Consider the following 26127-nt stretch of genomic DNA (forward strand, 5'->3'; position numbering starts at 1 on the left):
CCTGAGATGTGTGCAAACCTGGTGGCCAACTACAAGAAACGTCTGACCTCTGTGATTGCCAACAAGGGTTTTGCCACCAAGGACTAAGTAATGTTTTGCAGAGGGGTCAAATACTTATTTCCCTCATTAAAATGCAAATCAATTTATAACATTTTTGACATGCGTTTTTCTGGATTTTTGTTGTTGTTATTCTGTCTCTCACTGTTCAAATAAACCTACCATTAAAATTATAGACTGATCATGTCTTTGTCAGTGGGCAAACGTACAAAATCAGCAGGGGATCAAATACTTTTTTCCCTCACTGTATATTGGACTATGTATAGCCTACCTATCATACATTGCGCGAATAAGGTATATGACAAAGAAGGCATTGCCAAGTAAATGTGATATCTATACATTTAGACCAGGGCTCTCCAACCCTGTTCCTGGAGTGCTACCGTCCTGTAGGTTTTCTCTCCAACCTTAATCTAGCCCACCTGATTCTAATAATTAGCTGGTTGATAAGCTGAATCAGGTTAGTTACAACTGGGGTTGGAGCAAAAACCTACAGGAGGGTAGCTCTCCAGGAACAGGGTTGGAGAGCCCTGCATTAGACCATACATAGCCTACATGTGTACATTGAGAGCATTACAGTATATGGTACCATACGAAACCATATATGATCAGTCAGAGGTGTGCAAGTGAGAGACTCTACACTACAGTACAGTACAGAGGTAGTGGGAGTTATGAGGTCACAACCCCTCTACTTGCTGGGAGAAGTGAACTGGTGTAATGTTGCACCTTTCCTGCACTAGAGGGGATGAGACACACACACACACACTCACACACACACACACACTCAGGAGCAGGATTCTGCTTTTTATGGCACCAGAACATAATGTCATAACCCCGGACATACAGCGCTGTGTGTGTGTGTGTGTGTTTTTATTGCGCTAGATAGGCAAGTGAAGGCCATGCAATTTGACACAAAAAAATACCACTTAGACCCCCCGACTTTGATGTTTTTTCACTGCAGAGTGTGTTTATCTACTTTCTGAGTGTGTGTGATCATCTGACCGCTCTATGAATCTCTGCTGTGACGCAAGCCTGCTTATCCCAGCTCTGTGTGTGTGTGGGGCTCAGCAGTCCTCTCAGCCCCTGATGGCAGGGATGGTGAACCCCAGGCGGGAGCGTACGTGAGACTGCCTGTCCCTTGGTTGACCCCGGCCTCGCAGCGCTCTCTTCCCCCCTCCACCCCTCCCTCGCCCTCCACCACTCCCTAGCCCTCCACCCCTCCCTCGCCCTCCACCACTCCCTAGCCCTCCTCCACGACCGCTCTGCTCTTGCCTGGCTCTGGGCACCTGATTAAGGGATTAGTCAGCCGATGGGTGTCAGTTGTCTCCACACGGGGGGTTGACGTGGGGTTGGGGTTGGCTAGACTACCACCACCCCCGAAACCTGGGTCTGGAAAGAGAACGCACTCAGGTGGACGCGCTCACATACATAATGTACATACACAGGCGCGCTGGGCCGATCGCACACACACTACACACACACACTGGTGCGCTAGCATGCACCTGGGTAAGCATTTCACTGTTGGTCCACACCTGTTGTTTACGAAGCATGTGGCAAATAAGATTTGATTTGATGCGCGCACACACACACACACACACACTGGGTCGCTGACACACACTTGAAACTCAGACTGTAAACACCACTCAGGCGCGCACATCGCCACATACACACAATGTAGGTCTGGTTCAGACAACGGTGGCTCACTCCAGCCCCGCCCCTCCCAGGCTCAGCCATCCAGGAGAGAGGAGAGGAGAGGTCACAGAGAGGGCAGGGTCATCACTGGGTTACTACTGCCTCGCTGCCTCTCCTCTCCCTTCCCTGCCTCTCTCCATCTATCTCTCTCGTTCTGTCTCTCTCTCCATCGCTCTCTCTCTCCTATACTGCTGACCTCAGCCTACCCTCTCACCCCTCCCTCCCGTTCCCTCCCCCCCCTCTCCATCTCTCGTTTTCTCTCTCTCTCTCTCTACACCTCTCTATCTCTCTTCCCACCCCTCCCCCCTCGCTACTGGCCAAATTTCATATATCCATAATCACCATGAGTGGCCGTGTCAGCATGGCTGGAGCTCCCTGCTGCTCCTCACCCCACACACACACACACACACACACATTTGCTTACACACACACACACACACACACACACACACACACACACACACTTGCTTACACACACACACCCTGGACAAGCCAGTCAGGATCTGTTACCTCTGAGATCCTGATGCCATCTACCACCCGGCCGCCGGGACTATTTTTAGCGTCTGCTATTTGGTTAACCTCTTGAACACTGTCTGATAACCAGAGCGATGGGGGGTTTGGGGGGAGTTTACGGGAAGGTTTTTCCTCTGTTAGGGATTCTCTAACCAACGTAGTTGTTTTGTTTCAACACCCATTTTTCTAATCTCCCAAGAGATGTCCTGGTTTACGAAAAACGAAATATGAAAAGACAACGAACGCTGTTGAATCAGAAGTGTTCTCATCTTTCGTTTCTGATGGCAGCTGAAGCAAAATGTTCTAAAGGTTTTCAAGGAAGTGTTTGAGTTCACAACATCATAGCACCCACCCCCTCCCTCCATTCAAAATGCCCATAGGGCTGTAATGAGGTTACTGTAGTACTGTTTCATATTTAATGGTGGTAGCATCTTTTCTGTTTTGTGTGCTTTACTGAGCCACACACACACCACACTCTATCCCCTTTCCTGTATGTTGTGTGCTTCTGTGACCCACACACACACACACACATACATACATACATACACTACCATTCAAATGTTAGGGGTCACTTAGAAATGTCCTTGTTTTCGAAAGAAAAGCAATTTTGTTGTCCATTAAAATAACATCAAATTGATCGGAAATACAGTGTAGACATTGTTAATGTTGTAAATGGCTATTGTAGCTGGAAACGGCTGATTTTTAATGGAATATCTACATAGGCGTACAGAGGCCCATTATCAGCAACCATCAGTCCTGTGTTCCAATGGCACGTTGTGTTTGCTAATCCAAGTTTATCATTTTAAAAGGCTAATTGATCATTAGAAAACCCTTTTGCAATTATGTTAGCACAGCTGAAAACTGTTGTGCTGATTTTAAAGAAGCAATACAATTGGTATTCTTGAGACTAGTTGAGTATCTGGAGCATCAGCAATTGTGGGTTTGATTACAGGATCAAAATGTCCAGAAACAAAGAACTTTCATTTGAAACTCATTTGTCTATTCTTGTTCTGAGAAATGAAGGCTATTCCATGCGAGAAATTGCCAAGAAACTGAAGATATTGTACAACGCTGTGTACTACTCCCTTCACAGAACAGTGCAAACTGGCTCTAACCAGAATAGAAAGAGGAGTGGGAGGCCCCGGTGCACAACTGAGCAAGAGGACAAATACATTAGTGTCTAGTTTGAGAAACAGACGCCTCACAGGTCCTCAACTGGCAGCTTCATTAAATAGTACCCGCAAAACACCAGTCTCAACATCGACAGTGAAGAGGCGACTCCGGGATGCTGACCTTCTAGGCAGAGTTGCAAAGAAAAAGCCATATCTCAGACTGGCCAATAAAAAGAAAAGATTAAGATGGGCAAAAGAACACAGACGCTGGACAGAGGAAGATTGGATAAAAGGGTTATGGACAGACGAATCGAAGTTTGAGGTGTTCGGATCACAAAGAAGAACATTTGTGAGACGCAGACCAAATGAAAATATGTTGGAGTGCTTGATGCAATGTGATGGTCTGGGGGTGATTTGGTGGTAGTAAAGTGGGAGATTTGTACAGGGTAAAAGGGAACTTGAAGAAGGAAGGCTATCACTCCATTTTGCAACGCCATGCCATACCCTGTGGACAGCGCTTAATTTGAGCCAATTTCCTCCTACAACAGGACAATGACCCAAAGCACAGCTCCAAACTGTGCAATAACTATTTAGGGAAGAAGCAGTCAGCTGGTATTCTGTCTATAATGGAGTGGCCAGCGCAATCACCGGATCTCAACCCTATTGAGCTGTTGTGGGAGCATCTTGACCGTATGGTACGTAAGAAGTGCCCATCAAGCCAATCCAAATTGTGGGAGGTGCTTCAGGAAGCATGGGGTGAAATCTCTTCAGATTACCTCAACAAATTGACAACTATAATGCCAAAGGTCTGCAAGGCTGTAATTGCTGCAAATGGAGGATTCTTTGACGAAAGCAAAGTTTGAAGAACACAATTATTATTTCTATTAAAAATCATTATTTCTAACCTTGTCAATGACTACATTTCCTATTCATTTTGCTATATTTCCTATTCAAACTCATTTCATGTATGTTTTCATGGAAAACAAGGACATTTCTAAGTGACCCCAAACTTTTGAACGGTAGTGTACGTACATACGTACGTATGTATGTATGTATGTATGTATGTATGTATGTATGTATGTATGTATGTATGTACTGCTAAAAAAAATAAAGGGAACAATAAAATAACACATCCTAGATCTGAATTAATGAAATAATCTTATTAAATACTTTTTTCTTTGCATAGTTGAATGTGCTGACAACAAAATCACACAAAAATTATCAATGGAAATCAAATGTATCAACCCATGGATGTCTGGATTTGGAGTCACCCTCAAAATTAAAGTGGAAAACCACACTACAGGCTGATCCAACTTTGATGTACATACACCAAAATGTATGCACGCATGACTGTAAGTCGCTTTGGATAAAAGCGTCTGCTAAATGGCATATTATTATTATTATTATTATTATTATGTAATGTCCTTAAAACAAGTCAAAATGAGGCTCAGTAGTGTGTGTGGCCTCCACGTGCCTGTATGACCTCCCTACAATGCCTGGGCATGATCCTGATGAGGTGGCGGATGGTCTCCTGAGGGATCTCCTCCCAGACCTGGACTAAAGCATCCGCCAACTCCTGGACAGTCTGTGGTGCAACGTGGCGTTGGTGGATGGAGCGAGACATGATGTCCCAGATGTGCTCAATTGGATTCAGGTCTGGGGAACGGGCGGTCCATAGCATCAATGCCTTCCTCTTGCAGGAACTGCTGACACACTCCAGCCACATGAGGTCTAGCATTGTCTTGCATTAGGAGGAACCCAGGGCCAACCGCACCAGCATTTGGTACAAGGGGTCTGAGGATCTCATCTCGGTACCTAATGGCAGTCAGGCTACCTCTGGCGAGCACATAGAGGGCTGTGCGACCCTCCCCCCAAAGAAATGCCACCCCACACCATGACTGACCCACCGCCAAACCGGTCATGCTGGAGGATGTTGCAGGCAGCAGAACGTTCTCCACGGCGTCTCCAGACTCTGTCACGTCTGTCACATGCTCAGTGTGAACCTGCTTTCATCTGTGAAGAGCACAGGGCGCCAGTGGCGAATTTGCCAATCTTGGTGTTCTCTGGCAAATGCCAAACGTCCTGCACGGTGTTGGGCTGTAAGCACAACCCCCACCTGTGGACGTCGGGCCCTCATACAACCCTCATGGAATCTGTTTCTGACCGTTTGAGCAGACACATGCACATTTGTGGCCTGCTGGAGGTCATTTTGCAGGGCTCTGGCAGTGCTCCTCCTGCTCCTCCTTGCACAAAGGCGGAGGTAGCAGTCCTGCTGCTGGGTTGTTGCCCTCCTACGGCCTCCTCCACGTCTCCTGATGTACTGGCCTGTCTCCTGGTAGCGCCTCCATGCTCTGGACACTACGCTGACAGACACAGCAAACCTTCTTGCCACAGCTCGCATTGATGTGCCATCCTGGATGAGCTGCACTACCTGAGCCACTTGTGTGGGTTGTAGACTCCGTCTCATGCCAACACTAGAGTGAAAGCACCGCCAGCATTCAAACGTGACCAAAACATCAGCCAGGAAGCATATGAACTGAGAAGTGGTCTGTGGTCACCACCTGCAAAACCAGTCCTTTATTGGGGGTGTCTTGCTAATTGCCTATAATTTCCACCTGTTGTCTATTCCATTTGCACAACAGCATGTGAAATTTATTGTCAATCAGCGTTGCTTCCTAAGTGGACAGTTTGATTTCACAGAAGTGTGATTGACTTGGAGTTACATTGTGTTGTTTAAGTGTTCCCTTAATTTTTTTGAGCAGTGTATATACATACATACATACATACATACATACATACATACATACACACACACTCTCTCACTCACTCACTCACTCTCTCACACACACACACACACACACACACACACACACACACACACACACACCAGTGAACCTGTACTAGCTGCCTAGCTTCCTGAGCGAGTGTGTGGTGATGCCCTCTAGCCCTACATAATCACACAACTAGACAATATCCACTCAGGAACGGAGCGCTTTAGGGGTTGAATGGATGTTACTGCCCAGGTTTTTATTACATGGTTTCATTAAATTTTTGGAATTCCAAACATTTTCATTTGAATTCAGACTCATATTATTTCGAAGAGGTTGTGTGAGGACATTCCGGAGTTTAGAGTGCTTGTGATGGATGAAGATTGAAGTATGAGTGGAATGAGAGATCTTGTCTGTGTCTGATTTAAATGTACAGAATGTCCTCAGGGTATGTTCAAGGCATTAACAAGGTTTTTTTAAAGGTTATTTCTCTTTGAACATCAATGAGGTAATATGAAGTCTATGTAGGGTTTGTATGATAAATTACGTAAATGTAAATAAATAAACTTAGCTAGCTATATTTTGAGAATGAGACACACATCCATGAATCATCTGTAAAATGCAGAGATTAGGACATTACCGGGAATCAAATCCACTTACTAGTCGTCTTTGAGGAAAGCCAGTAGAGTTGTATGCAGTATAAATATATTATAAATCTTTTGGCTAAAACAGAACTGGCTTTTCTCAAACTATAAGGCAAATGACTTCCCTCCCTAATATATACACTACATTTACAAAACATTAAGGACACCTGCTCTTTCCATGACATAGACTGACCAGGTGAATCCAGGTAAAAGCTATGATCCCTTATTCCTGTGTGTATCAAGAATGGTCCACCACCAAAGGACATCCAGCCAACTTGACACAACTGTGGAAAGCATTGGAGTCAACATGGGCCAGCATCCCTGTGGAACACTCATCACCTTGTAGAGTCCATGCCCCGACGAATTGAGGCTGTTCTGAGGGCAAAGGGGGGGTGCAACTCATTATTAGGAAGGTGTTCCTAATGTTTGGTATACTCAGTGTAGCTAGGAGTTGTCACAGGAACGCATAGATTCAACCCTGTTACTCACTGTCCTCTCATCCAATCCCCTCCCCCAGAGAGCAACAAGGACGCTGCCCACTACCAGAAGGTGACGGTGAAGGCAGAGCCTATGGAGGTGGACCCGCCCAGCGACCCGGCACCGCCCCCTTCTCACCTGCTGGCCTTCAGCACTTTACGTGCATGTGAGAAGAGCGAGCCAATGGCCAGCCTCCCTGAGGCGTTGTCCCGCCCCCAGAAGCAAGACCTCTTCTCCCAGGACATATCGGTCAAAATGGCCTCTGAGCTCCTCTTCCAACTATCAGGTGCGCAATGTTCTCTATGATACATACACACATACGACACACACAATCTCTCAAACATACACACACATGTACACACACACACACACGACACACACCTCCCTGACTACATTCACACACACCTCTCTGTGGCACCTCAGTGCTCAGTGTCAACGTTGAAACATGGTGTGATAGTTAGCCATAAAATCTCTGTTTCTCTTCCATCCTCTGGAGGCTCTGCGGTTAGGGGACACTATATATTACCTGTAATGTGCTCTGTAGGTTTTATACACACTTCTTCTCTACTTGGCCGTGACCATGACATTGAGACGGCAGACAGCTGTTTGTATTGCCTGATGACAGAGCCCTGAAGTGGAGCCTGCGTCCCCCAAGAGGGGGTTGTGGGGGGGGGGTGCAGGAGACTCAGGCTATGCTGTCCAGCTCTAGACCCCCAGTTCTGATTGCTACGCCTAAATGCCTTATACAGTAGCACCTCGGAAATTGTGACAAAAAAATCTCTCTCCAGCAAGAGAGACGCACACACACACACAGACCGATACGCACTCAAGCCCCCATGGGGAGCAGTGTCTGCAAAGTGCATGTCTTCCCCCACATCCCTCCCTCCTCTCCTCCTTCTCTCTCTCCCTCCTTCTCTCTCTCTTCCTCGACTCCTTTGCAAACATGCCGGCTCAAGCACACTTGGCTGCACACACTAGCCCCCCTCCGCCCCTCTCTCAATCCCCCCCCCCCCTTACATTTCTCCCCGTGCGGCATCGTCATGGCAACGCGGAGAGACCTCTGTCCTTGGCGAGCCGTGTGGCGGAGTGGGGTGTTAGGGAGAGGAGGGGGGTGGGTGGGGGGGGCGACTAGAGCAGTGCCACCCAGGGAGCAAGAGGCTGCTATGATGAGGTCATCACTAGTAGGCTGCTGAAGCCGAGGGACAATCAAACACCTTCCCTGGGTTTTATTACTCTGACCATAGAATTAGGAATTAGAATACTTTAATGGACATGAAAGGTCTTATGACAGCATAAAAGGTCAGCCATTTTGGTCATGGAGTTGGTCAACCAGTGTGTTGTGATGATAAGATATTGTTTAAAACAATAATTTTGTAGATTATCTGCACAGTATGTTTGTTAGCCAGTTTAAGAGGAATGATTCCAATCATTTTTCAAACTAACTGCCAATATGCCAACATTCCATACAAACAATGCCGTCAATCCACTGGCTGAAATCAGTTGACGATAGGACAAGTTGTAAATGCAACAAGTACTGATATTGTATCCAAGAAAACAAACATTGAGACATTTATGGTCTGTAAGTGGCTCTGGATAAGAGCGCTGCTAAATGACTAAAATGTAAATGTTTACATATATTTCATAGGCTATTTATACAGTCTAAAACCTGAACAAACTTTATAATTATATGACAATGTTTTAGGCTAAAATTCATTATTTAACACATTTTCTGATATCACATGCCTTACTTATGCAGAAACATTTAAGTAAAAGCAGTAATTGCATCAGCTATGCCTCTACTGCCATTAATTCCATCTAGACTGGTTTGGATTTCTCCCTGACCACAATGGCTGCCATTTTTATACCATTCTGGAACTTTGAGGGTTTATGACATAGCCCCTCTAGTAATTGAATATGATCTCTTTGACTTTGACCACTTAAAACAGTATATGCCAAGGCAGCGGGACAACCATGCAACTTCCCTGGGTTTTAATACAGTATGTTACTATGACCACAGTGCTACTATACGCTACAATCTGGGATTCGTCTTTCAGCAAAATGGTTAGGGAAATGTTACCCCTCTCAAATTCATAGATGGCGCTCTAAATGCATGGACTGACCATTGAACAGATTCCAGATTGCACCTTTAAATCAGTATCAGACCAAAACTGACCACTAGGTCACATTGAATAATCAATATGCCCTGAAGAACCGCTTCGTGGTTCGATCATAACCACAAAAGGCTTGTTAATGATTTCTCATTGTTGTTAATGACCCTCTTTGATGTTGTGATGTTTTTTGTGTTGCAGAAAAAGTCAGCAAAGCCAACGACCACAAAGACAGCAACATGGTGGGCATAAGCAGGTAAGACAACAACAGAAATATGTTGTATTGTCACATACACCGGGTAGGTGCAGTGAAATGTGTTGTTTTACAGGGTCAGCCATAGTAGTACGGCGCCCCTGGAGCAAATTAGGGTTAAGTGCCTTGCTCAAGGGTACATCGGCTGATTTTTCACCTTGTCGGCTCGGGTATTCGAACCAGCGACCATTCGACATGATGAATATAGTGGCTTCTTTTCCACTTAGCTGCTATTTGTACAGTTAGTCTTTTTTGGTATACGGCTTCTGGTTTATCATCGAGATTGGGAGGCCTGGAACTCTGCAACTTTATAAAAGAAATGCTTGATATCATATTGATTGCCTATTGATATCATATTTTACCATAAGCATTTGTTTGTTTGTTAGTTAGTGACCTGTTCTGGCATGATACTGCTCTGTGTGTTCTCTGACTGTTTCCATCTGTGGTTGTGTCCGCTCCTAGCCCCTTCCTGGACGAACGCTTCAGACAATCACCCTTCAGCCAGCGCTCCAAGTCCTCCTCCCCCGCAGAGGCCAGCTCCTCTGCTAGGACAGCCCTCCACGGTGAGACACACACACACACACACATACAGATAGACAGACACATACACACTTACTGTCAGATAGCTAGACAGACAGATGCAATTCAGTGGGCAGACTTCTATAGTGAGCCACACACTCATAATGTACACATGCCAGAAGGTTGGCCCTCACAGCTGAGTACAGTAACCTCCCACCCTCCTCAGCCACATTTCCACCTCCCCAGGCCTTTCCTCACTCTCTCACACATCTACCCAGCCACAAGGCCTCAACTCTGGCCAACCCTCTCTGCTCCACCCCTCTTCCTCCATTCCTCTTCCTCCATCCCTCCACCTCCAGAGCCTCCACCTCCCGTCTCTCTCACACATCTACCCAGCCTTGGGGCTCCCTGCCCTGCCCTTCTCTCCCCTCCCCTGGCCCTGGAATGGGGATGCTCCGCGGCTCTGTGGCTGTCCCTGTGGTGCTTGCGGCAGGCAGGCAGAGATACAGAGGGTAATTAGCCTGTGCCAGCCTCACCCGTCTCTCCCTCCACCACCATCCACCAGTTAATTAAAATCAGATTGGCTCCTATGTGTCAAGGGTGTCCTGATAGTTAATTCGCCCAAACGACTGTCTCCCTTCCCTGGGTGCAACGTGCAGACCCTTGCCTTCGCTCTTTCTCTCTCGTTTATCGCTCTCTCGCCTTTTCTCTCTCTCTCTCTCTTCCCAATGCCCAGTTCTTTCTCTTGTCTCCTTCGATCCCCCCTTTCATATCTCTCTCAACCATCTTTTCTCTGCTTTCGCTTGCACTTTTCTCTCTTCCTGCTCCCTCTATCCCCTTCCTCCCTCCCTCCTTCTCTCCATACCTCCCTCTCTATCCCTCTCTCTCTCTCCCTCTGCCCAGCTGCAGCTGTCCTAGGGGTGCAGTCAGTCACACAGCTGTGTTCTGTGCTATGGGTAGTGACCCAGTGCTCCCATTAACCCAGTTTCCCAGTATCTCTCCAACACCACTCATTATCCAGACAGTTACTCTGAGAATCCCCTTTAGGACAATTCAAACAGTTGCATGGTTGGATTTCATAATGAGTGGTGCGTAGTACCACTTTGCCCATACATTTCCACATTGATGAAAATGTGTCCATCTCTGTGTGGCGGTAATTATGGCTGTTTACAGCAAGTGTGTGTGTGTGGTGACGGTGGCGGCTGTCCTTCCTCTCCCCCTGCCCCGGGTCAAGCTCCAGCCAGCCTTGCGGAGGCTGTGCATCCCTCTCTCCCTCTTTCTCTAGCTCTAATAACACTAATTAAACCATTAACCACTTCAAGGCCCACGCCGGCCCTCTAATTGCCCGAATATCAGAGCTCTGGCTGGGGTTGCTGGGTCACCGTGACCCAAGGATGGCCCCTCGGCCCTGTCCATGGGCTCCAGTCACCCTGGATGACCCCCGCCCGACCCTGCCTCGCCCAGCCGCTCACCCCCTCAGGACAGCTAATGTGATTATGTGGTCTGAGGAGATGAGATACAAGCCCTTTAAGGATTTCTGTGCCCATTCAGTACTGAGAGGAAGAGTAAGGGAGAAGCCAATCTGAGACCGGCGTGGTGGGGCATCACCATGGTGAAGCCTGTCAGTGAGACTGGTGAATCTTGGTGAATCTTTGAGTATCACTACTCAAGGGGTCACTGATTCAAGGGGTCAAGTACTCATGGGGGTCATACTGATAAGTGTACTAATAAGTACACTCACGCACACCCACAGTCATACACACACACACATAAACCAACACACACACACACACACACACCCTCCCCTCTACTCTGCCTTAAACCTGTCTCCACCAAGGCATGGTGCGTGTGCCACCTCACATGCAGACACACACACACACACACACACACACACACACACACACACACACTGGTCAGCTAGGCGTCGCACTCCGACTGGTATGTCAGGTTGTGAGTCAGAGAGAACGGCAGGTCCAGGGGCCCTTATGAGGAGTGACTCAGTCCCTACAGTAGGACGACAACTAAGGAATCTATTACTAGTGGTATTATTACTGTATAGCCACTTTACTGATATATTGTAGAATACCATCAGGGCACAGGCTTGTGGAGGGAAAATATTTAGTTTAGCTTTGTGTGGATGAGGGTGTGCATTGACGTGAGGGGTTTTATGATGGTGTGTACTGCTCATTCACTGAGAGATTCCCACAGTTCACTCCAGGTAGCTACAGACACAGTAGGGCTCTCTTTTCTCTTCCAAGCACCACATGTCCAGGCAGATAAAGATGGAATAGTATTTTAGCATCCCTCCCTCTGGACTCTTTCCCTTCCTCTTACTCCTCAGAGAGAGAGAGAGAGAGAGAGCTCCCCAAGCCCAATGCTGTAGATTAACGTTACATGTTTTATATAGTTTACAATGAACTCAGGATGTATGTTGTGAAAGTAGAAGGGAATCATTTTTTGGGACATGGGTTTGTTTAACTGTAAAGAAAAACATTCCAGTTCCTTAGGTGGTAACAATGGGCACTTTTTGCTTTTCTACCTCAAAGACTCAACACCATTGACCCTTTGCTTAGCCCGCCCCCCTTGGTTACTGTTGCAACCTCGGACAACACCAACTTCAGTACCTGGTACGAAAAGGTATTTGGGTCTAGTGGTACTTATTTTGGCTAATAAATGCCAAAGACACAAAGTAATCGTTCAGTACAGTCATAAATATACAATATAATACTATTTAAAATATATACTAATATAATAATATTTAATTCTATGGGTACAGTCATTTCTGTACTTACCATTTTACTGTTATTTATAAGCTAACAGCAGGTAAATAGTGGACTGTAAAGGGGTGATTTCCAGTGTTCCCTATTAAATGTCCCTATGTGAAAGGCCATCCTGTGTGGAGTACAGTATAGTCAGTCCACTCTCCCCCTACCTTGTCTAATCATTGAGAACAATAGGATCCTAGGTAGTGTGGTGCCAGGCGTCCATTTGAGACTAGCTGCATTGTGTCGATGACGGAAGCCCACCCTGTCCACTTTTTTATTTATTTACCCGATGGAGGGGAGGAGAGGGGGATGAGGAGGAGTGGCATGGAATCCTAATTGAGAGCCGTGCCTTCATCAGAAGGTTAATTCTGTATCTCTTCTTGTCGGGTGAGAAGGTGCTCCCTTTTCTCTCTCTTTCTCTCACTCTCTCTCCCTCTCTCACGTTTCCTCACCCCTCCCTGCCTCTCCCTCCCTCTCTCTCTATTATGCGCTCTCTCTCTACCTCTCTCTCTCTCTCATACTCTCTCCCCCCCCCCTCTCTCTCCCCCCTCCCTCTCTCTCTCCCCCCCTCCCTCTCTCTCTCCCCCTCCCTCCCTGCTGTATCCCTGGGTGAGACAGGGGGCACAGTGTGGTAGTGTATTACTATATAGTCTGATTAGCATGGACAACCACACACTAGAGAGGGCTTAGGACTCATGGGTGATGGAGGGTACACACACACACACACACACACACACACACACACACACACACACACACACACAGAGGTGTACTGTATGGAGGGATAAGGAAGGGGCAAGGGGCACAGTGTGGTATAGTCTGATTAGCATGGAGAGGAAGAAAGATTGAGAAGGCTATAGTGTTTGTTGGTATGAGAAAGATGTGAGGGTTTGAGTGGAGTTGGACTAATATGAAACAAGGTTGGACTCCATTCCGTTTCAGTTGCTGATTGCTTTCCTACAATATGTGGACTTTCAGTTCACCTCCTGGTGCAAATGTTGTGGGGAGGTTATGAGAAAGTTGTTAGTCAAATATGGTGAACTGTGATGGTGACGGTACTCTGTGTGTGTGTGTGTGTTTCCAGACCCAGAGAAGGTTGGTGGAGAGCCGGGGGGGAACGGGATGTCCCAGGGGATACTAAGCAGTCAGCAGCTCTACCCCTGTCCTGTCTGTGGCAAGGTGTTCGGCAGGCAACAGACCCTCTCCAGACACCTGGCTCTACACACAGGTGAGTCCACTAAGCACACGAACACACACACACACTCCCTTTGCATCTCTGCGTACAGTTCCCTGTGTGTGTTGTGACATGTCTTGTCATTGTTCCCTTGGCGTGTGTCTGTGTGTGTGTCTGTGTGTGTGACTGTGTGTGTGTAATGCCCTGTAATAAGTAAATAAAGTTTAGTAGACTGGATTACCCTTTCCTTTAAAGAGATTACCACCATGATTAGTCTCAGTGGGAAAACTGCCTGCGTAATTACCAAGCCAGAAGGCTGCCCTGCGTCCCAGTAACACACACACACACACACACACACACACACACACACACACGGACGGACGCACTCACTGATGCGCAGACACACACATACGCGCACACACACCGCTGCCCCCCAGAGTGGATAGAGCCAGATGGATCCATACACACAGCATTGGGGCCACACCATATCTGATGTAAAACCACATACTACTGTGTCTGTACATGCTTTTATGCATATTAATACATATGCATACGTACATATAAATACACATACAGTACCAGTCAAAAGTTTGGACACCTACTCATTCAAGGGTTTTTCTTCATTTTTACTATTTTCTACATTGTGAATAATAGTGAAGACATCAAAACTATGAAATAACACATATGGAATCATGTAGTAACCAAAAAAGTGTTAAACAAATCAAAATATATGTTATATTTTTTATTCTTCAAAATAGCCACCCTTCGCCTTGATGACAGCTTTGCACACTCTTGACATTCTCTCAACCAGCTTCACCTGGAATGCTTTTCCAACAGTCTTTCCACATATGCTGAGCACTTGTTGGTTGTTTTTCCTTCACTCTGCGGTCCAACTCATCCCAAACCATCTCAATTGGGTTGAGGTCGGGTGATTGTGGAGGTCAGGTCATCTGATGCAGTACTCCATCACTCCCCTTCTTGGTTAAATAGCCCTTACACAGCCTGGAGGTGTGTTGGGTCATTGTCCTGTTGAAAAACAAATGATAGTCCCACTAAGCGCAAACTAGATGGGATGGTGTATTGCTGCAGAATGCTGTGGTAGCCATGCTGGTTATGTGTGCCTTGAATTCTAAATAAACCACCAAGTGTCACCAGCAAAGCACCCCCACACCATAACACCTCCTCCTCCATGCTTCACGGTGGGAACCACACATGCAGAGATAATCCGTTCACCTACTCTGCGTCTCACAGACCCGGCGGTTGGAACCAAAAATCTCAAATTTGGACTCATCAGACCAAAGGACAGATTTCCACCGCTCTAATGTCCATTGCTCATGTTTCTTGGCCCAAGCAAGTATTTTCTTCTTATTAGTGTCCTTTAGTAGTGGTTTCTTTGCAGCAACTCAACCATGAAGGACTGATTCACGCAGTCTCCTCTGAACAGTTGATGTTGAGATGTGTCTGTTACTTGAACTCTGTGAAGCATTTATTTGGGCTGCAGCAGAGGTAACTCTGGGTCTTCCTTTCCTGTGGCGGTCCTCATGAGAACCAGTTTCATCATAGCGCTTGATGGTTTTTGCGACTGCACTTGAAGAAACTTTCAAAGTTCTTGAAATGTTTCGTATTGACTGACCTTAAAGTAATGATGGACTGTTGTTTCTCTTTGCTTATTTGAGCTGTTCTTGCCATAATATGGACTTGGTCTTTTACCAAGTAGGCCTATCTTCTGTATACCCCCACTACCTTGTCACAACCCAACTGATTGGCTCAAACGCATTAAGAAGGAAAGAAATTCCACAAATTAACTTTTAACAAGGCACACCTGTTAATTTAAATGCATTCCAGGTGACTACCTCATGAAGCTGGTTGAGAGAATGCCAAGAGTGTGCAAAGCTGTTATCAAGGCAAAGGGTGGCTACTTTGAAGAATCTCAAATATAAAATATATTTTGATTTGTTTAACACTTTTTTGGTTACTACGTGATTTCATATGTGTTATTTCATAGTTTTGATGTCTTCACTATTATTCTACAATGTAGAAAATAGTACAAATAAAGAGAAAAAACCTTGAATGAGTAGGTGTGTCCAAACTTTTGACTGGTACTGTATGAATAAATATTAATACATATAAATACATACACTGAGTGTACAGAACATTAAGAACACCTTCCTATTATTGAGTTGCGCCCCCTTTTGCCCTCAGAACAGCCTCAATTCGTCGGGGTATGGACTCTACAAGGTGTCGAAAGCATTCCACAGGGATGCTGGCCCATGTTGACCCCAATGTTTCCCACAGTTGTGTCAAGTTGGCTGGATGGTGGACCATTCTTGATACACACGGGAAACTATTGAGCGTGAAAAACCCAGCAGCAGTTCTTGACACAAACCGGTGCGCCTGACACCTACTACCATACCCTGTTCAAAGGCACTTAAATATTTTGTCTTGCCCATTCACCCTCTGAATGGCACACATACACAATCCATGTCTCAATTGTCTCAAGGCTTAAAAATCATTATTTAACCTGTCTCCTCCCCTTCATCTACACTGATGGAAGTGGATTGAACAAGTGACATCAATATGGGATCATAGCTTTCACCTGGATTCACCTGGTCAGTCTATGTCATGGAAAGAGCAGGTGTTCATAATGTTTTGTTCACTCAGTGTTTAAAGACATGTGAACACAGCACACACTACCGTCTAAGCCAGGGGTGTCAAACGTCCGGCCCACGGGCCGGATCAGGCCCGCAAACGGGTTTAATCCGGCCCGCGAGATGATTTTGTAAAGTATAAAAATGCGCTGCAATTTTTCAATAAAATAAACTGCTGTTCCAATTGCGTCCACTGGATGGCGCAATAGCAATTGTGTTAAGCAAGCAAACTGTTTATACCGGGGCAGAGCAAGTAGGTCAAGTCTGTGTTTACTCACAGCCGAGACATCAGTGACGCTGCAGTGAAAGCTAGCTACCTCATTGCTAATGAAATCGCAGTGGCTTCAAAACCATTTAGTGAGGGTGAATTTGTAAAAACATGCATGATGAAGGCAGCTGAGATTGTGTGCCCTGAAAAGCGTCAGGCTTTTGTAAATATCAGCCTGACAAGAAACACAGTTGCAGACAGGATTTCCGATCTTTCAGTGGATTTGGACAGCCAGTTGAAGCAAAAAGTAAAGTCATTTATTGCGTTTTTCGGTTGCAATTGATGAAAGCACGGACATTACAGATGTTGCACAACTGGCCATTTTCATCCGCGGAGTTGATGACACATTGACCGTCACCGAGGAGTTCGTGGAGTTGGTGCCGATGACAGATACAACGACAGCAGCTGATATTTTTACCGCACTCGTCGGGCGCGCTGGACAGGGTCGGAGTGGACTGGTCCCGCGCTGTCAGCCTGGCTACAGATGGTGCGCCCTCAATGATCGGGGAAAAAAGCAGGCGTTGTGACAAAGTTCAGAGAGAAAGTGCAATCTGCAAATGGAGGACGTGATTTTTTGACTTTTCACTGTATTTTGCACCAGGAGGCTTTGTGTTGCAAGTCATTAAAGATGGATAACGTCATGAAGGTGGTCATCCAAACTTAATTTCATCTGATCCAGAAGCCTGAATCACCGTCAGTTTGACAGTCTTCTCAGAGAGAAAGACCACATCTATGGCCTGCCATACCACACTGAGGTAAGATGGTTAAGCCGAGGTGCTGAGGCGTTTCTTTGATTTACGAGAAGAAATTGAACAGTGTTAGAATTCCATTCCGCAGAATGGATGCAGGACCTTGCATTTATGGTGGATGTTACAGAGCACCTGAATAACTTGAACAAACAGCTGCAAGGGCGCAACAAAGTTGTCACGCAGTATTATGACAGCATACGTTCTTTCAAGTTGAAGCTGTCATTGTGGGAGACGCAACTTGCCGGTGGTGATGCAGCTCACTTCCCCTGTCTGAAAAATGTGTGCGCGACCCAACATATGGCAGACATGAAGCGGTTCAAAGATAAAATAACGGGACTGTTACGGGAGTTTGAGCAACGCTTTCAGATTTTTGGTGAACTGGAGAAAGACTTCAACGTTTTTTGCTCGCCATTCACCGTGAATCCCTCTGATCTGCCCGTCAGCATCCAACTTGAAATAATAGACTTGCAGTGTGACTCGGATTTGAAGGGCAAATTTGCCGCAGCTGGCTTGGACACATTTAATCAGAATCTCTTGCCAGGTTACCCCAACTTGACAGCCCTCGCTGCAAAACTGTTGTGCATGTTTGGAACCACATATCTTTGTGAGCAAGTTTTCTCTGTAATGAGCATAAATAAAACAAAGCTGCGCTCAAGGCTCACGCACAAGCACTTGAATCACATCCTGAAGTTGGCTGCCACTCAGGATGTGACGCCTGATATTGATGCGCTGGTGAAAGCTAAAAGATGCCAGGTATCAGGAGTCAAATAAACTATGCAACCCCACTTAAAGTGCTACATGAGACACCCTGATATAGTTCTGTGATCTGTGATATACTTCTGTGAATCACTGAGGCATTGTGTGTTTGTGTGTTCTTTGTCCTCAGAACTTTCAAATAACTTGAGGTGTTTTATGATTAATAGTGATGTTGTGCTTTTGGACACACTGTCCTCAGGCTCCAGCTTTATGTTTATATGTTTTTATGTTGATGTGCTATTGTTTTTAATTGATTTTATTTTATTTGTATATTTAACCTATTCTTGACTCTGTGATTCTTGCACTTGTTTGGGGAACAGGATTTCATTCTTTTATCTACATTTCTGCCTGAGAAATGACCCCTGATATAGTTCTGTGATCTGTGAAACAGTTATGTTAATCACTGAGGCATTGTGTGTTTGTGTTCTTTTTCTTTAGAATTTTCAAATAAACTTGACGTGTTTTATGATTAATAGTGATGTTGTGCTTGTACTATTTTGGACACACTGTCCTCAGGCTCCAGCTTTATGTTGTATGTTGATCATATTAAAACAAAGAAAACAATCTGAAGTTGTTGTTTTTAAGTTATATATACCATGATTTTTCCGGTCCGGCCCATTTGGGAATAGATTTTCCTCCATGTGGCCCCTGAGCTAAAATGAGTTTGACACCCCTGGTCTAAGTGATCCTTGGGATGAGACATCCAAACAGAGGTCCTGAATCTCAGTGGTTCAGATCAGAGATCTCAGCTCCCCTGGCATTACCACAAGTATAAGGGTCATTGCTGTAAAAGATAATGCATTCTCAATTTTAATTTTATTTAAATTAGTATTTTTAATGCACCCACATATATGTAAAAACCTACATATTATTATGCATGAAAACTCATGGTCCACACACACTAATACAAAACACGCACGCACACACATACACTCCCCCTGTGAGTGGGTTGTTTGGCTGAGAACAGCTTGGCCACACCACAGAGAGCAGAAACGGGGGCATATGTCATCACGATGGTTGTTTTTGGTTTACCCAGGCCACACAAAGGTTCCCTGGCTTCATGTCCTCGGGCCAAATGTGTGTGTGTGTGCGTTAGTTAGTAGCTGATGTAATAGGATTTGCGTGTGTGTGTGTGTATTTGGTCCACTAAGCAGACATTCTTATACAGAGGGATGTACTCATTGTATTTGTGGATACATGATGTTTGCGTACGTGTGCGTGTGCCTGCATGCGTTTGTATATGGTGTGCGTATTACGCATAAGTGTGTGTACGAATGTGTGTCCCCGTGTATGTGTGCCTGTAGACCTACCGCTCTCTCTCTCTCAGACATTGAGAGTCTGCTCCTGTTGTCTGTCCGTCCGTCCGTCTGTCCTTCCAGAGGAGCGGAAGTATACGTGTCACCTGTGTCCTTATGCAGCCAAGTGCCGAGCCAACCTCAACCAACACCTGACCATCCACTCTGTCAAGCTGGTCAGCACCGACGCAGAGCAGATGGTCAGCGCCGTCAGCACCGCTGAGGGACGAGACGGGAAGACCTTCCCCTATTACTACAGGTACTATTAGACTGAGGTCAGCCTTTGGGGTTTGATTGGGAACTAATGATGTCCTCTCCCCTCTATAACCTGGTCTGAGGTCAGGCTTTGGGGTTTGATTTGGAATTAATGATGTCCTATCCCCTCTATAACCTGTTCTGAGATCAGTGTTTAACCCATCCTTCCCTCTTCCTGTCCATCCAGCTGCCATGCGTGTGGTTTCCAGACGGGGCTGAACGCCCAGTTCGTCAGCCACATGTCTCTCCACGTGGACAAGGAGCAGTGGATGTTCTCTCTGTGCTGCAGCGCCTGTGACTACGTCTGTGTAGAGGAGAGTGACATGAAGACCCACGTCAGTCAAGGACACGCAGGTAGATCATCTGTCTGCTCAGGCATATATTGTATAGAGATGTATGGATATAGTTTTGGTCCACCTCTTGTCCCCGGTGGCAGCAATAGGATGAAGTCAGCTTGCACAACCAACTTGATTGCATTTATTTTCCAGCTGAACTTGATTTTGCTGTCGTCGAGTTGTTCCAAATTGTATTGATTCCCTTCCTGAAGCGTGTATCTATCTGCTCACTCGGACTCATGGGTTTTAAAGTATTGTTTTGGTGTAAGCATGGGCTAGAAAGAGGGGGTGGACACCATTCCTTACACCCAGTCCATTCCTTTTAAATCCATGAGGAGGACTGGAACTGTCTGCATCTCGGAGCGTAGCCAAAGAATCCAAACAGAAGGTTTTATATTGTAACAATTTATTAAAGTCCATCATAAAATACTCACACAAAGCTATATTTAGCTTTATGAAGAGATGGTACAAACCTTTTTAGAATGATTCTTAGATCAGCAATAACATGTTATAGGGAGGGAGCTGTTGGGGGGAGTATTGCAGATTGTGGTGCTACTACTGACTGCTCGGAGTAGAAATGGCTAGTTTAGTTTACAGCCGTTTAGAAGAGAGGGAACCAACACCTTCAGTCTCAACACACTGGACTGAAGTGATAGTAAAACTTCATAAAACGAGTCCCTTTCCGGGAGAGAGAGAGAGACAGGAGACTCTGTAACTCTGTAAACTCTCCAAACAGAAACAACTTCCACTTTGAATAACACAACGAGTAGATTCTTTCTTTCTTTCCCTCCTTCAACCTTCCCTGGACCACAGGTCCAAAACCCGGCCGGTCGATATCGTATTTTCGTTCAGTAGCGTCTTTGTCCGGTTTATCGTCCGATGCTGTTGTCTGTCATACCCTTTCCATGGCAGGGTGTGTGGGATTGTCCGGTAGCATTGCAGACAGCTGAGGGGTCCTCATGGAGGCCGGGGAGTGACCTTGTTTATCTACGAGGGCTGCCCCTTGTCGTGCCGGAGGGGAAGAAATCAATAAGGCCCTCTGGTCCTTCAGAGGCGGGCCAGGGTTTACACACACACACACACACACACACACACACACACACACACACACACACACACACACACACACACACACACACACACATTCTTACCCTCTCTCACACAGACACTAACACAGAGTGGAGAGTCCACATCCCAGCTTGGCATTTAGACTAGCCTCCACACACTAGAAAACATAGCTGCTTAAAACACACCACAGTGGGGCTGTAGAAAAGACTGCTGGGTGTTATTTGTCAGCTGGTAGTGTTTGGACACCACATCTCCCCATGCCAGGCTCCAGACAGATTTGGAAATGGCCTAACTCAGCATGTGTCAGCCACATGGTCAAGGGGTCAGACTGGTGGCCCCACAGCAGGGAGCCTGGCTGCTGCTAGGGCTAGGAACAGGACAGAGCTACTGTATGGTGGTACAGTAGGAACAGGACAGAGATACTGTATGGTGGTACAGTAGGAACAGGACAGAGATACTATATGGTGGTACAGTAGGAACAGGACAGAGATACTGTATGGTGGTACAGTAGGAACAGGACAGAGATACTGTATGGTGGTACAGTAGGAACAGGACAGGACAGAGATACTATATGGTGGTACAGTAGGAACAGGACAGGACAGAGATACTATATGGTGGTACAGTAGGACCAGGACAGAGATACTGTATGGTGGTACAGTAGGAACCGGACAGGACAGAGATACTATATGGTGGTACAGTAGGAACAGGACAGAGATACTGCATGGTGGTACAGTAGGATCAGGACAGAGATACTGTATGGTGGTACAGTAGGATCAGGACAGAGATACTGTATGGTGGTACAGTAGGAACAGGACAGAGATACTATATGGTGGTACAGTAGGAACAGGACAGAGATACTGTATGGTGGTACAGTAGGAACAGGACAGGACAGAGATACTATATGGTGGTACAGTAGGAACAGGACAGGACAGAGATACTATATGGTGGTACAGTAGGAACAGGACAGAGATACTGTATGGTGGTACAGTAGGAACAGGACAGGACAGAGATACTATATGGTGGTACAGTAGGAACAGGACAGAGATACTGTATGGTGGTACAGTAGGAACAGGACAGAGATACTGTATGGTGGTACAGTAGGAACAGGACAGAGATACTATATGGTGGTACAGTAGGAACAGGACAGAGATACTATATGGTGGTACAGTAGGAACAGGACAGAGATACTGTATGGTGGTACAGTAGGATCAGGACAGAGATACTGTATGGTGGTACAGTAGGAACCGGACAGGACAGAGATACTGTATGGTGGTACAGTAGGAACAGGACAGAGATACTATATGGTGGTACAGTAGGAACAGGACAGAGATACTGTATGGTGGTACAGTAGGAACAGGACAGAGATACTGTATGGTGGTACAGTAGGAACAGGACAGAGATACTATATGGTGGTACAGTAGGAACAGGACAGAGATACTATATGGTGGTACAGTAGGAACAGGACAGAGATACTATATGGTGGTACAGTAGGAACAGGACAGAGATACTGTATGGTGGTACAGTAGGAACAGGACAGAGATACTGTATGGTGGTACAGTAGGATCAGGACAGAGATACTGAATGGTGGTACAGTAGGAACAGGACAGGACAGAGATACTGTATGGTACACAACCAAAACAAACTACAAATGCATCCAACAAGTTAGTAGAGTCACAAGCTTGATGTAGTCATTGCGTGCTAGAAATATGGGACCAAATACTAAACCTTTAAGTACTTTAATACACATAAGTGAATTTGTCCAAATACTTATGACACCTTCAAATGGGGGGACTAGATACATAAAGTGCTTTCATTTCTAAACGGTGAAACAGATATGTATGAAAATACCCTCAAATAAAAGGTGACATTCTGTACTGTCGCATCATATAAAACACTTGATCTCAAATCCAAAATGCTGGAGTATAGAGCCAAATTCTAAGTTTCAGCTTCACTGTCCAAATAAATACGTAGAGGAGGGTAACTATAGTTCACAACGTTTCCACACTCGTAAAAAGTGAAGTGCGTTTGACTGTATACATTCTTCAATAGCGTCTTGGACCTTGGAAAAAGAGCTAACAGGGAATATGCCAACAGGGATGATAAATAATGTGGTTTCCTGACGTATTCAAGGGACATGTACTCCTCGAATGTTCAGAGCATGATGTACTCTATAGCTCCCTTAGATAGTGGAGTGGTGAGTCTCATTTTGTCTTTTGAGTTAAAAGCGAGACAATGCTATTTCACTCTCTGCTTTCTGCGTTTCTGTACCTGCATACTCTGCTTTCTGCATTTCTATACCTGCATTCTCTCATTCTCACAGTCAAGGATGAAAGTGTGTATTTGAATGCATCTGTGTGAATGTCTGTGTGTTTGTGCCTATGACGTGTGCTTACACACATACAAGTGTGTGTGTGAGGATATGTGTTTGAGGTAGCTGGCGTCGGCCATTTCACAATCCATGGCAGCCAGCAGCCCTATGCTCCTGCTCCTCCCTCCTCTCCTTCTCCCTGACTGAATGCCCTTTGTTGAGCTGTGCCCTGAGTTGCTCCCGCCATCTTAGCTCCCTTAGCCGTGACCCTCCTCCTCCCCTCTTCTCTCTCGTAGTCTCTTTCTCTATCCCAGTGAAGTACGGTCAGAGGGAGAGAGAGAGAGAGAGACACACCGAGAGAGAGAGAGGGGGACAGAGAGGGAGATCAATAAAAGCACACTGGCTGTTGATTGAACTGGCAGTGGGGCTCCAGTCAGAGGACATGGCACTGAAGCTGAGCCGGCCTGCCTGCAGTGTGTGTGATTTTCATTTTGTAGTCAACACACTGTGTAGTTTTTACTGTAGTTTAGTGCTTTTCCTCCTTTTATAGGCTTGAGGTACCCTGTCTGATGTTGAGAAAGCACTTATGATGACTGTGGCAGTGCTGGTAGTGACAGAATTGCAGCATTATTACTTAATCACTCAGGAGATTCAGGAAGGAAAGTGAAATGTAATTACAATGGTTAATTTTCTGAATCACCCCAACTATCGATGAGGATGATGATAACAATGATGTTGATGATGATTGACCCTACCTCCTAGGTCTGAACTCGCGGAGCCCCCTCAGTGAGACCAAGAGCACCTCCTCCTCCCTGTCGGCCCTCAGCGATTCGCTCAACAGTTCAGAGGGTGGGGAACTCACCCACGGCAATGAGGAGCTCAAGAACCTGCTAGCCCCTCCCTCCTCTGCAGGCAGCCAATCCAGCTCCAGCAGCCACTCGGGATCAGGAACTGAAGAGAAGTCTGAGAAAGGCAAGGAATTCTGGGATGTATAGGCTGGAACATTATGTAGAACTACAGTTAATTTAATCTACTTCCAATTCTGTATCCTTAAAGGCCCAATGCAGCCATTTTTATCTCAATATCTGGGTATCAATAAGTATCTTACTGTAATAGATTTCAATTAAAATGGGCAGAAATAGCTTTTTTAGCAAAAAACTATTTCTCAAGCAAGGATTTTGCTAGGACTGTCTGGGAGTGGTCTGAGTGGGGAGGGGAAACTGAAAACTAGCTGTTATTGGCAGAGAGGTTTGGAACTCTTTGTTATTGGTCTATTAACCAATTAAAATCAAATTAAATTGTATTTGTTACATGCGCCGAATACAACAGGTGTAGACCTTACTGTGAAATGCTTACTTACAAGCCCTTAACCAACAATGCAGTTTTAAGAAAATAGAGTTATGAAAATGCTTACAAAATAAACGAAGGTAAAAATAAAATAAAAAAAGTTGCACAATAAAATAACAATAATGAGGCTCATTTTTTCTTAACGGAAAGCCGAAACTCCCGCTCATGCAAACCTGCCGATTAGAAGGTCTTGTGTAGATTGTATTTTCAACCAGCAGTTATCAGGAAATAACACTGATCAAATGTTTTCACACCTTTACAGTGTTAGTTTCATCAGCTGTTGTACAATATAATATTAAACACAGGAAAAACAGAATTTTGACTGCACTGGGCCTTTAAAGGGATAGTGTGAGATTTTGACAACTAAGCCCTTTATCTACTTCCCCAGAGTCAGATGAACTCATGGATACCATGTTTGTCTCTGCGTCCAATATGAAGGAAGTTAGAGGTAGTTTCTCACGCTATTGCTAACTAGCGTTAGCGCAATGACTGAAAGTCTACCGGAACAGCTAGCAAACAAAAACGCATTCTTTCTTCACGTAAATCATGCAGTGATGTCAATGTGAGGTAAAATATTAGCAATAATTTGAGCCGCACACAAGGATATCGTGTGGGTAATGCTTAAATGAGGATGGGGAGCACTGCAGCCATGCTAACTCCCTCTCCCCTCCCCCCTCCCCAGGCTTCGAGTGCGTCTTCTGCAACTTTGTGTGCAAGACGCGGACCATGTACGAGCGCCACCTCCAGATCCACCTGATCACGCGCATGTTCGAGTGCGACGTGTGCCACAAGTTCCTGAAGACACCCGAGCAGCTGCTGGAGCACAAGAAGTGTCACACCGTCCCCACCGGAGGGCTCAAGTAAGGAAAGCAAGTACAGACAGAGGTTCCTACTCCACCCCCCCTGTCCCGTCCCGTCCTACTCCACCCCCCCTGTCCCGTCCCGTCCTACTCCACCCCCTGTCCCGTCCCCGTCCTACTCCACCCCCCTGTCCCGTCCCGTCCCTACTCCACCCCCTG

The 26127-nt window shown here is 45.8% G+C and overlaps 1 protein-coding gene across 5 annotated transcripts in view; it reads left to right on the plus strand.

Annotated features, from left to right (window-relative positions):
* Positions 1-26127, plus strand: part of znf827 (zinc finger protein 827) — an 84419-nt gene that overhangs the window by 51207 nt on the left and 7085 nt on the right. For 3 of the 5 annotated variants that reach the window (XM_041843282.2, XM_045206356.1, XM_045206358.1), the window contains exons 6-13: positions 7301-7546; positions 9570-9624; positions 10084-10184; positions 13990-14133; positions 19880-20054; positions 20238-20404; positions 24524-24733; positions 25791-25968. In XM_041843282.2, the coding sequence (XP_041699216.2) occupies positions 7301-7546; positions 9570-9624; positions 10084-10184; positions 13990-14133; positions 19880-20054; positions 20238-20404; positions 24524-24733; positions 25791-25968 (1276 nt within the window). Of the gene's footprint in view, positions 1-7300; positions 7547-9569; positions 9625-10083; positions 10185-13989; positions 14134-19879; positions 20055-20237; positions 20405-24523; positions 24734-25790; positions 25978-26127 lie in introns of all 5 variants that reach the window. The other 2 variants (XR_006657224.1, XM_045206357.1) reach the window with 2 other exon arrangements.

Source organism: Coregonus clupeaformis, chromosome 22, assembly GCF_020615455.1.
Source record: "Coregonus clupeaformis isolate EN_2021a chromosome 22, ASM2061545v1, whole genome shotgun sequence".
In the NCBI taxonomy this organism is placed as follows: domain Eukaryota; kingdom Metazoa; phylum Chordata; class Actinopteri; order Salmoniformes; family Salmonidae; genus Coregonus; species Coregonus clupeaformis.